We start from the raw sequence: 13054 nt of genomic DNA on the forward strand, positions 1-13054 counted from the left end.
GGGTCCGCTTACCTAACCTTTAGCAAATCTACAATAAGTCACTTCAAAAAATGCAAGACAGCTCATTGTGTATTCATCGTCATCATCATCATTGGCCTTGTACGTCTGTTTCAGACGATTTATGACGTCATTACCTCACAGAAATGCAATTTCTTTAATGGCTGTGCAAGCCAATCCTAGAGCGGCAAACTCTACCACACACTCTGCTATTGTGTATTACCAACTTTATTTCACGGACTTTTCTCTCCTCAGCTATTTTTATCCGTAACTAGGAATTATTTATTGCTTACAAAATTCTGCAACACACGACACACACACACACGCACGCGCGTGTCTACATATGAGTACTTATTAATTATTTAAACAGCTCCTAATAGCTATTTGAAGTCACTGTAGTCCTGTGGTACAGTCATGAGCAATATAATGTACCCACTATAGGACTCTGTCGCACTAACATATTTGACATTTAGTGAGACTTACAGTTCAATTTGTCAAAAAAGTTAATGTGACATGGTACCAAAGTGTATACATATTAATGCTCGTGACCGTACACCGGCTTACTTCTCGAACTGGGAGTGCCGGTTCGAATCCCGATACCGGACTTGCACCAATGAGTTATTAATTTAACACAGTTTGCTCGACCATTATAGACGGCGATGCGGCTCACCACCTATCACGTTGGTCTAACAGAAAGTCGATTGGTAGTTCATCTTGCGAAGGATGTACGTCTGACTACCCCAATTGGGATATAGTCGTGAGCTTATGTTATGTCATAAAGATTTAAATCCCGTGATATTTTTCCGATCACATTTTCTACCAAATGCGTTACATCTGACAACCCTGTCGCTATGGTTCGGGGTTTCCCATATTCAAAGAAGTAGTGCTGGTTCGGGGTGTCCTTAGTCAAAGAAGTAAGTAGTGCTGAAAACACAACCAGGCATGAGTAAATAAGTAGTTTATTATTTAAGGCCCTTAGTTAAAAGGGCCCCCACCACAGGTATAGCCTGACTCAGAGCATATAGACTCTACTTATATGCGACGTTGGCTATTATGAAATGAGCAGTATTCAAGGAGTAAGTATTCTAAAGCCCCTATCTCACTGTAGCGCCAACACGCCATGGTCTTCTTTTTGTGTCGACAGGAAATCTTAAACTAAATGGGATACCATTTAGTAAGCTAAGGCAGATCAAGTCCAGGGGGAGACCCTCCCATGGCTGGGTAAAGGGGTCGCCTTAAAACGCTGCCGTCATAACCTGCATCTCTTCTTAGATAGGGGGGACACACATCTCATGAAACTTACGACTCTTACGACTTACCAGCCATAATGTCCTAGTGAAGTATAAGCTTAAATGTTTATGTTCGTCTAATAATAAAAATAAAACAGCATTTTTCATGTGTTTGACACTGTTCACCACTATTTATTTCAAAATAGAACATCAAAGTTGAAAAATATAAGATAGTTATTTTATAAATCTTCATTGCAGATATTACAGATAGGTATTCTAAGTTTTACCATAGGTAAATAGGTACTAAGAATTGGGTAGTTTCCTAGGTCAAAGATAAATTGTGAAATTCTGATTACTTACTCAAATAAAGACAGATGTAAAACTGTCAAAAAAGTTTTCTTTATTCCATGTAACTTAACAAAAATCTAATAATAAGTGCGACATTGTGTCACGTTTTTCTATGACGTCACAGGTTGCTTTTCCATACAAACATAGTAATTTCGTGTTTTAACGTTTAGTAAAGAGTAACTAGCAGAGTCTAGCCGACAAGCGCGAGAGGCGACACAGAAGTGAGAGGGCCGATTTACCACCTATACCATCTAATAACCCTCAACTACAATGCCAGTCGTGCGGCCGCTACTGTCGCTCTCGCATTGGACTTTACAGCCATTTTAAAAGCTGCCACAGAAACGCTGTTTGAATCATCTGATAAAGATGTAAAGGCCTGTGATGAAAGAGTAACTGATTTGACTAGTTGGAAACTACCCTATTATAGGTAATAATTTATTTTCATAATACAAACTTCTCTGACTGAGGCCTTTAATTTTCTTTAACAACAATATTAAGTAGGTAATATTTTACATTTTTTTTAAACAAGTACCTTATTCTAAATATGTATCGAATACATACAGCCATCTGAATAATTGTAGATAATGAATTATAGAAGCTGAAACTAATTTATGTGGGTACTTAATACATAAATATTTAAGTGTAGTGTGTAAGTAGAAGTGACTGCCTGTCTGACCTTCCAACCCGCGAAGGAAATCCAGCCCAGCGGGCTTAGCACCGTAAGCGCGCGACTCTTTCTCGCCTCGACATACGTCACCCGTCACTCTCTCGCAGTACTGCACGGAAAGAGACAGACGATCTCTGTCGCGGCGAGAAAGAGTCGACTGTTTACGGTGCTAGGCCCGCAAGTTAGGTCACATAACTCCGCATTTCTCGGAAATGTGGGTTTCCTCACTGAGCAAGTGATAATCATTAATGATCCAAACATGGATTTGAAAACAAATTCAAAATTCCTTGTTCTAGATCCGTGCTGGGATTTGAACCTGCGACCTCAGAGTGAGAGTCAAGCATTCTTCCAACAGGGCTACCACGGCCTTCCCCAACTAATTTGACTCTTAAAATAAAAACTGTTCAGATGGTCGCATTTTACCCGGTTATTCTGAAAGTGTGAGACGTGATTACGAATGGGTACCTACTCTAATGAATGATAGATAAATGGGTAGTTTCCTAGGTCAAGGATAAATTATCTAATTCTGATTACTATATAAAGACCGATCCAAAGGTGACAAAAACGTTTTCTTTTTTCTATTTAATTTCTTTATGAATTTTAACAAAGAAAAAATGTTATAAATAGGTACGACGTTTTGCCACGTTTTTCTATAACGTCACAGGTTGGTTTTTCATTGAAATTCCATAGTAATTTCGTGTTTCGACGTTTAGTAAAAAGTAACTGATTTGACTTGTTAGAAACTACCCTATTGCGCATGTTCTTCATATCTCGCTGGCTCTACATGGGCGACCGGAAAGCGCACAACTTGAAGTAGCACACCATTTGGCTACCTGAAACAGACGGTATTACAAGTACAGTCATGAGCAATATAATATACCCACTTTAGGACTCTGTCGCACTAACATATTTGACATTTAGTGAGACTTGCAGTTCAATTTGTCAAAAAAGTTAATGTGACATGGTACCAAAGTGTATACATATTAATGCTCGTGACCGTACATACAAGTAGCCATACAAGTAGATAGGGTGTTAATGACATAACAAATACTGTGTGCGAGGATCTTTTCCAATCAGGTTGGCTATATAAGCCACATGCGAGCACATGAACGTCGGAGTTGAAGCGGTCGCCGTAGCCGAAATCGGCTGGATCACATCATCATCATCATCAACAAATACTGAGGGGACCAGATTTTCCTGTCGGAAAATTCATGAAAATGTTAGTGTTTTTAAAATTATTTTCCGTTCCATACTTTTGCGATGGAAAACTCCACTTGATATCAACTCAGACCCTTAAAGTTTTCGTTACGATGTCACTAACACCCTGTATACAATAAGTCAAGTCAAAAAAGGAAAGCCCTTATTCTGTCTATACTATAGGATCAATGATTTTATGGCACCTTACCCTTCGACCTCGCCTGACGTACTAATAAACTACTTTCGGACGAACAAGTTAGTGATAGAATCCCGAGGCGATACTTAACGTAAAGGTAATTTATACGTAACTACTATACACGGTGACGTCATATCCTATCCCGACGACCCGATTACTCTAGCCATAGAGGCAGCCAATCAGCTCGCGACACCAAACACTTCAGGACCCCGATACCGACCCGGCCGGCGTGGTCGACGATTTCCCTCAATCAGCGCTTATCGCTATCATCCCACTCGGGTCGATTAATTCTTTCAAATATTTTTCCTCTCAGACGACGCCCTGAGCCGAGGTTCGCGCCCAACTGGGCACCCTCAGGCCTGTTGTTTTAAATGTTGTACCGGGTCAGAGCCTTCAGCGCTCCCCATTAGTCCGGCCAAGTAGTTAATGCCATCTGCGGCAAATCTACAATAAGTCACGTCAAAAAAAAAGTGAAGCTTCTCAAGCAAGGAGCGATCTTTGGCGGGCGTTTGCCGGCCGCATTTGTTCCGCTCTCAGAAAGTCTCCCCCCTGGACACAACCTCCCAAGAAATGTTTGGAAGTCTTTAAACAGACTCCGTTCGCAAGTCGGCCGGAGCAAAAAAACCTGTCCAGGTGGGTTTCATAGATGGGGCGGAGCTTCAGTGTGAGTGTGGAGCAGCTCCGCAGACCGTGTCCCACCTAATCGTTTGCTCACTGTGCCCTGGATCCTACAGGCGGGAGGACTTGATGAGCGCTTCCGTCCGTGCTATTGCCGTGGCAGCATATTGGGCTGATAAATTATAAATCATGTTGTTCGACTTGTCATCAACACGAAGGAAGAAGACTATAGACTACATAGTAACAAAATTATATTTTAAACATCAATGCTTATAACGTTCATTATATGCAGACGTTTCCTAATAAACTCTTGCTTTCCGCCCCATACGATTTTTGACGTGATTTATTGTAGATTTGCCGCAGATGGCATTAACTACTTGGCCGGACAAATGCGGAGCGATGAAGGTTCTCATCAGGTAACCATATCGTTGAAACGTCAACATTTAATGATATTTCAATCAAAGTTTGGCCAACGTAACTCTGACACCAGCGTTGAAGGGGTTGGTAATCCATCTCACAACCCACACGATAAAAGAAGAGAAGAATTTATACCAAAATTACCATAACATAACATAAACTGCCTATATACGTCCCACTGCTGGGCACAGGCCTCCCCTCAATCAACCGGAGAGGGTATGGAGCATACTCCACCACGCTGCTCCACTGCGGGTTGGTGGAGGTGTTTTTACGGCTAATAGCCGGGACCAACGGCTTAACGTACAACGTTTATTTAACAGCCTCCGTGGTCTAGTGGTTAGAGCGTTAGGCTCAAGATCTGGAGGTCCGGGTTCGATTCCCGATGGGGACATTGTCGAAATCACTTTGTGAGACTGTCCTTTGTTTGGTAAGGACTTTTCAGGCTTGAATCACCTGATAGTCCAAAAAAGTAAGATGATTCCGTGCTTCGGAAGGCACCAAAATTACCAATTTATCACAAATCTATTTCTTCAGTGCGCGAACCCTCCGGGTACCGCCTCTATGTACATTGAGCATCTCTTAAATCATCATCTATTCTCATCTCACCTAAAGCCTTCCCCTTCTTAATCTTCCATTTCTGCTGTGGCCTGTAGTAGTCCATGCCTTTGAAACCTATATTTGTCCCGCTCCCTCTAAGGACATTCGTGAGTCTCTTCACGACTCCATCCTTGTCTCTCAGAGCTGTGAGATGTACGTGTCTGGGCTCTCTGGGTCGTGTGGGCTCTCTTCGTCGTGCGTGCTCTCTGGGTTGTCTCTTTTCAAGCTCTGTGAGCCTTGTGGGCTCTTCAGGCTCTGTGGGCTGGAATTCTGACGGCCAGTCTGATCTGGAAGAAAATGGAAGGTTTTTATCGGTATCTATTACTGGATCGCTTTGATCGCTTTACCCAATGATATTTCAATATTGACTATATTATTAAATAAAAATAGTTTGATGAGATAATAGGCTAGTTTACAACTAGTCAAATTTAGTTACTTTTTACTAAACGTCAAAACACGAAATTACTATGGATTTTGTATGAAAAAGCACACTGTGACGTCATAGAAAAACATGTCAAAATGTCGGACCTATTATTATTCTTTTCTTGATTAAAATTCATAAATAAAGTAAATAGAAAAAAAAGTTTTTTTTCCTTTAGTTTTAGATTTGTCTTTATTTAGTACCTAATTAGTATTATTTTTTTAGTTTAGTTTATTTATTTCTGAACAATTTTTACATTGTGTCGAAAATTATACAAAAAAAAATAATAATAACAATATATCCGTACTTACTTAATAAAATAATATGAACGAGAACAGTAAAATAATAATAATAATAAAAACAATTAAATAAAGTTAATAAAGTCACAAAAGCGTACTATGTGAATAAAATTTATGACAAAAATTATTACCTAATTTCATTATGGCTACATGATATCAACAGCACTGATCATACACGATCCAATTACAGTTTTCAGATAACTGTAATTGGAATCACTATGCTAATGAACGTCTCAGCACTGGCGAGTTCTTCTTCGAAAACCGGAAGTCATATTCATAACCGTTAATGCAAAAATATCTTAGAAATTCCTATAAGTAAGTACTTGAATCTATGCTTCAACCCTACTATACACCTTTGTCTACCCCTTCGGGGATGCAGGCGTGATGGTATGTTATGTTATAAATAAGATAGTCAGTAGTAGTAGAGGAGGTGTTTTTACGGCTAATAGCCGGGACCAACGGCTTAACGTGCCCTCCGAAGCACGGAATCAACTTACCCGCACCAACCCGCAGTGGAGCAGCGTGGTGGAGTATGCTCCATACCCTCTCCGGTTGATTGAGAGGAGGCCTGTGCCCAGCAGTGGGACGTATATAGGCTATTTATGTTATGTTATGTTATGTAGTAGTAGATAAGATAAGTATCGACAGGAAGACCCGATGGTGTTATGGTTAACACGCTCGTCGCGGGTTGACAAGATCTGTGGGTTCAAGCCCCGTCCGAGTCACATTTTTTCGATTTCATTTTCTCTTTGTGAGTGCTATAAAACCTTTTTTTTTACGTGACTTATTGTAGATTTGCCGCAGATGGCATTAACTACTTGGCCGGACAAATGGGGAGCGCTGAAGGCTCTCACCCGATATAGTGCTATAAAACCAAAAACCTTTAAAAGACAGTCTTTGTCGGCAAACTACTCGATATACCTTCACATACCTAAGAAATCTTTCAATTTTTAAATTTTTCCTCACCTTATGGTTGTCTGGGAGAAATCGCCTTAAGCGATAAGGCCGCCATTTGCCATGTACTTAGTTAAGAGTCTTTTTGTAATTATTTCTTTTTATTTTGTTGCAATAAGTGTCATCATCATCAGCCCATTAACGTCCCCACTGCTGGGGCACGGGCCTTCCCTATGGATGGATAGGGAGATCGGGCCTTAAACCATCACGCGGGCCCAGTGCGGATTGATGGTTATTAACGACTGCTAATGCAGCCGGGACCAACGGCTTAACGTGCCTTCGGAAGAGCTCGAAACGAAAACGAAACTTATGAGATGAAAACAATAAAGTGTATTTGTATTGTATTGTGTATTGTAACTAAATTAGAAAGCGTTGTAAGTATTTCTCTCTCACCTGAACGTCGTAAGACTCTGTCTCCCCTGCAAGGCCTTGATGAGCTTATAGAGCAGCACATCCTTGGCCAGCGCGAGCTCTGGACTGCTGCGGGGCGCCACCGGGCCCGTGTCCAGGCTGTTGTCGTCCTGGAGAACATACAGTCATGTTTAACGCCCGTATTCGAAGATGAATATGAGTATGATGTTAACTCCAACCTTTCTCGACTTCGTCCTAAGTTAAGGCGACCTCAAGGTTTTCCACGAACTCGGTTAAATCTCAGCTTTGAGACTGCTCTCAAGATCATGTCAATGTGACAGTTCTTATATAAAAACAGGGACTTGAGCATGATCTTGATCTTGAATATCTTAAGGGCAGTCTCAGCTGAGATTAGTCTATTAATACCACCCTTAGACGGCGCCGCAACCTTAACTCGAGTTTACCATTTTAAACCTAAGGCATAGCTGCTATTTCCTGTAAACACCATCTAATTTTATTTTACCTAAGTTACCTATATCTGTCATTTTCTTATCCGCCGAAAAGGAAAGGGACGTGTAATCGACAAGCTTAAAATCTATGGAACACACGTCAATTTTAAACAGAAATCTAAAACAACCGTCTAAAAATTTTACATTGGCCAATAACCCCACAGAATCATGTTGACAGCACACGTCAAACACCTTTTTGATTCGCTCGGGTTATTCATTCATTTACTCATTCTTCCTAAAATTAAGAGCTGTCAATCATCCGTTCGTCGTTATTACGGTTCTGAGTAACGATGATGACAGATGTGGTTTAACTACAAATACAAATATATCATCATCATCATCATCATCGCAAATATATAATGCTTACTGGATACGCAACAGGATCCCCGTCTCCCGGCAGCTCGTCGTACAGCTCCAGTGCCGTGGTGGTGGTAGTGATGGTGACCACCAGCGCCCACGCCACCACGCCCACCAGCCCGCGGCTGCTGTTGAACCTGGAAACACCACCAGCAGGTAAAAATAGGCTAGTTTCCAACTAGTCAAATAAGTTACACACATTACATAAACAGCCTATATACGTCCCACTGCTGGGCACAGGCCTCCCCTCAATCCACCCGGAAGGGGTATGGACCATACACACTGCCCGGGTTTCCAATATTTGTGCCCGGTTTATGGCAATAAGCTCGCCCCTTTACTACGTGGGTCTGAAACATAGCTGGCAAGGAATGAGTGAATATACTAAACATCTCTGCCTACCTCTTTGGAGATATAAGCGTGATGCTATATTATCTTATGTAAATAGATAAGTCAGAAAATTATGTGTTGACAAAAAGCCCCTGCGGTTGGTGTCATCAGTACGTTTGCTATTCTAATACCGTAGGCGTTGTCGTCAATCAGATTATCAGAATAGATAACAGTGGACGTATGTTATTATCACAGACAAATAAAGGACATAGGTCGGAGGGAGAAGGGACTGACATGTCTTTTTGTTAATGAGGGCGAGAGGGATGGCCAAGTAAAGGCCTTATTACACTGTCCAATCCATTATCCCGGCCGGGTAGGCCGGAGTGAGGCGGTGGCTGAGTTCGGATAGGGACTCAGACCTACGTAGAACCCTTGCCAAGGGATACGGGTGAAGCCCTCAACGGTTGCATAGGCGGAGATGAGAGCCATTCGACGGAAGGGGCAAGTCACAGGGACTGTAACCTGGAACCTGACAGAGGGCAGCAATAACTGTCAGTACTATTCACAGGCGGAGGACAGGAGTCCTAGTACGGCTTTGAAATAGACTACTCTGGGCGCCATTCCACTCGCGTCAGACAGGGTACTGCGGGGCGGAAGGCAAGAGGGAAAACACTGCCCTATTTTTCCCTAAAAAATTAGCATGGAGAATGCTACACCGACAAGAGCGTGGCTCTTAAATTAGTGATGATGATTAATGCATTATCGGGCAGTATAATATCATATTATTATTAAGTCCCATATTGTAAGCTAGCTGTAAGGTTGTTACTAACCATCTATGGACTGTTTATGGTATGAAACCAATATTTTCAATTTGAAAATAGATTGGTGCTGATTCCGGTACACCCCATCTAAGTCTATTTTAAGTTATGCCTGTCTTTTTCTTAACCGCCTAAAAGGAAAGGGACGGGTAATAGACAGACATAACATTTATGGAACACACGTCAATTTTAGGTAAAAATTTAAAAATCCCGTCCGAAATTTTATATATGGGTAATAAGCAAATAAAATTAACAGTTGTCAATCTTCCGATCCCTAATCGTGCCCTAAGGTTCTTCGGACATATTATGCGGTCTCCGAAGCACAGTCTGGAGAAGCAGATCATCGTTGGGCAAATGTACGCGAGGAAGCACACCTACGAGGTGGTCTGACATCCTGAAGAAGACGGTGGGCGGCAGCATACAGAGGGCGGTCCACGCAGCATATAGCCGTACCGAGTGGAAAACCATAACCTGTGGTCGCGATTCTCAGCAGTAAGGGAACGACGAAGAAGAAGAAGAATCTTGCGATCCAATCCTTTTCGGCGAATAAGAAAATAGCAGGTATAACGTAAAATTGGGAGGTGTCTGCAGGAATCGGGGCCATTTTGTAGTTACATACATTTTACAAATACAAGAAAATTACTGACCGCACAAATGGAATGTTAAAAAGATATAAATTATTTTTTAATTACAACGCCTCACTTACTTCAACCTAATGTTGTGTTATTTTTAGAACGACACAAAGGTCGCTTTATTTCAATTTAAAAAACTTGTTAAACATTTTGTCATGTCATTCATTTAATTTGATACTTTAGCAAGGTAAAGGATTAAAAAAAATGTTAGTTTAGCAACGGTTCATTAGACCAAGTTATTTGACAAAAAAATGAGTACTTGATTCTTCTTCTATCATGTGAGTTATCATCTGGATTACCAACCTAATCAACTCTGGTGTCACGGTTATTATTGAGACGCCAAAGGCCCTTAAAATCAGTAAGTACACTCGCGAGCAAAAGTTTGAAATCACTTTCTTGGTTCCGCGCGGTCTAAACTTTCGAAACACATGACTGGATTATGTGGAGCCGACGAGCTACAACCCGCTGGCTGAGCACTTCTTGCAATAGGGCTACGATTTGTGCTCCTAGGTGTTGTCTCCATTGTCTTTCAAGGAAAGGGTCAAAAGTAGCGGCGCTTAACATGCCTTCCGAAGAACCGATAATCTTACTCCCGGACAATCCAGCCTGCAATGTCCTAACTAAATCAGGGCTCACACAGTGATTTTTGTGATATGTATACCGCGATTCGAACCGGGAGGTGTACTTTACTTATAAAAGTAATAGCAAACATGTTAAATCCCTATCTTCCTAGGACACCATGGTGGCGCGACTACAACCTCCCACAAAATCCTGCTTTTCTTATTAGCAATTATTAACATATTGAAATGTATAAATTTTTTTACCTTTTCCTCTATGTATGTATTATAAATATAATGTATATGTATTTTATAAATAAAAATAAAAAAAATAAAATAAAAAGGGTTTTATTTTTTATAATCTATAACAAACAAGTTACAGGGGCTTCCCTAAAAGTAGTCAGATGACACTTGTGATGGGAATGCCTCGCTCTTCCAACGCAACCAGTACAATTTGATTTACACTATATTGTCTTAATGTAAAACTTAGGTAAATTAAACATAATACATGTGTGTGTATGTGTGTGTCTCTCTCTCTCTCTCTCTCTCTCTCTCTCTCTCTCTCTGTGTGTGTGTGTTTGTGTGTGTGTGTGTGTGTGTGCATATGTGTGTGTGTGTGTGTTTGCGTGTGTGTGTGTGTGTGTGTGTGTGTGTGTGTGTGTGTGTGTCTGTGTGCGTGTGTCTATCACTACCCGTTGTTAACAGACTTATATTTACGTCAACCCTGTACGCCCTACGGTTTTTACTTCCTTGGGTTCGGTACAAGACCACGTACAGGGTGGGCACCTATTAGGTCAGTCTCACAAAGATGTCTTCCACTTCATCGTACGTAAGAGTACTTAGCCACTCAGTTACTGTTTCCTTACATCTGAATGTGTGCATGGGGTATATATATAATGCACGATTTATTTTATTGTAAACATAAGGGGCTTGAGCTATATATTGATAGATTTTAAGTAGGTACTGGTGCTAATTCCTGTAAACACCATCTAATTTTATTTGAAGTTATACCTGTCATTTTCTTATCCGCCGAAAAGGAAAGGGACGGGTAATCGACAGGCATAAAATTTATGGAACACATATCAATTTTAAGCAGACATCTAAAACAACCGTCTAAAATTTTTACATCGGCCAATAGCCCGACAGACTCAAGAAGACAACACGTCAAACGGATGGCATACCAGCTAGATGCCTATTTTATTTGCCCGGGTTATTGATTCATTTTAAAATTAATTCTTTTTCGGCGGATAAAAAAAGAAGGGTATAATTTAAAATAAAATTAGATGTCTGCAGGAATCGGGGCCACTAGGTCTGTTAATTGTATAATTATGTTTTATCTACACCGTGTTTGTGTCTATTTACATTGCATTATTTACTTAAGTATACCTTTAACACACCGTCCCAGACTCCAATATTTAGCAAGTTCTTTGACCCTAAAGTTGCCTAGAAGAAATTTCTAGTTAGCAATAACGCCGCCGATTGTGCTTTTCATGTCACTTTTGTAATTGTTTTTAATGTTGTATTTATATGTGCAATAAAGCGTTTTTGTATTGTATTGTAATTTGTGCAGAGCGAGAGTATTGTGTCAGGATCGAAGCAAATGGAATTCCATAGTCATAGGAAATAGACGTGAGTTAATGTATGTACGGTACACTTGTGACATGGTACCTACACCATGTCACATTAACTTTTTTGACAAATTGAACTGTAAGTCTCACTAAATATCAAATATGTTAGTGCGACAGAGTCCTAAAGTGGGTACATTATATTGCTCATGACTGTATATACATATGTATGTATCGTAATTTTCTTTACAATTATATTTCCAGTTATGACGAGCTATTCTAGTCACGTTATGTATTTTAATAAACTTATTACTAGGCAAAAACGTTTGGAATACTAAGATGTTCTGGCCTATAATAAAAAAACATGATAAAAAGGTAGCATTATATCCGGTACATTGGAATAAATAGCTTTACGTGAAAACTTGGTTTTCTCCCTACTATGCGAGTACGTTATTCTTCTTTATATAAAAGACAAAAGTAAATCCTTTTATTTATGCAATAAATTACACTATACAGAATGTTAGGGACACCGTAAAGAATACTTTGAGGGATGATTCAGAACGTGATTCTGAGTTGATATTGAGTGGAATTATCCGTCGCAAAAGTATGGAACTGAAAATAATTAAAAAAAGGAGTAAAAATTTTCGTTAATTTTCCGATCGGAAATTCCACTTGATATCAACTCAGAGTCATCTGAATCATTCTCCTTAGTATTCGTTACGGTGTCACTGACACCATACGTAGATACTTGTAGTATGGGTACCTGTACGTACTTGTGCGAAGTGTAAATTACTTAGTAACAAATACTGAGGCGGATGCTTTAACACATTTTTCTGAGTTAATATCGAGTGGAATTTTCCATCGCAATAGTATTGAATACTTAGAAAATATTAAAAAAATAGGTACAAAAAATCATGAATGCGATAGAAAATTCCACTTGATATTAACTCTGAATCATGGGCTGAATCATCCCCCTCAGTATTCGTTACGGTGTCACT

The 13054-nt window shown here is 40.2% G+C and overlaps 1 protein-coding gene across 1 annotated transcript; it reads right to left on the minus strand.

Moving 5' to 3' along the window:
• Positions 1-2970: 2970 nt before the first annotated feature.
• LOC126371981 (uncharacterized) lies at positions 2971-8845 on the minus strand. Its single transcript, XM_050017477.1, has 5 exons — positions 8832-8845; positions 8168-8294; positions 7334-7461; positions 5276-5553; positions 2971-3074 (listed from the first exon to the last, which is right to left on the minus strand). The coding sequence occupies exons 1-5, from the start codon at positions 8843-8845 to the stop codon at positions 3022-3024; spliced, it is 600 nt and encodes a 199-aa protein (XP_049873434.1). The 3' UTR covers positions 2971-3021.
• Positions 8846-13054: the final 4209 nt, after the last annotated feature.

This window comes from Pectinophora gossypiella, chromosome 13 (genome assembly GCF_024362695.1).
Source record: "Pectinophora gossypiella chromosome 13, ilPecGoss1.1, whole genome shotgun sequence".
Taxonomy (NCBI): domain Eukaryota; kingdom Metazoa; phylum Arthropoda; class Insecta; order Lepidoptera; family Gelechiidae; genus Pectinophora; species Pectinophora gossypiella.

Bases quoted from the DNA above. Each gene is read 5' to 3' on its own strand.
- LOC126371981 (XM_050017477.1), bottom strand. The intron at 7,462-8,167 runs GTAAGCATTATA...TATGTTCTCCAG, and splicing joins GGGATCCTGTTGCGTATCCA to GACGACAACAGCCTGGACAC. The intron at 3,075-5,275 runs GTGAGATGAGAA...CGTCTGTTTCAG, and splicing joins TAAGAAGGGGAAGGCTTTAG to GTAGCCAAATGGTGTGCTAC.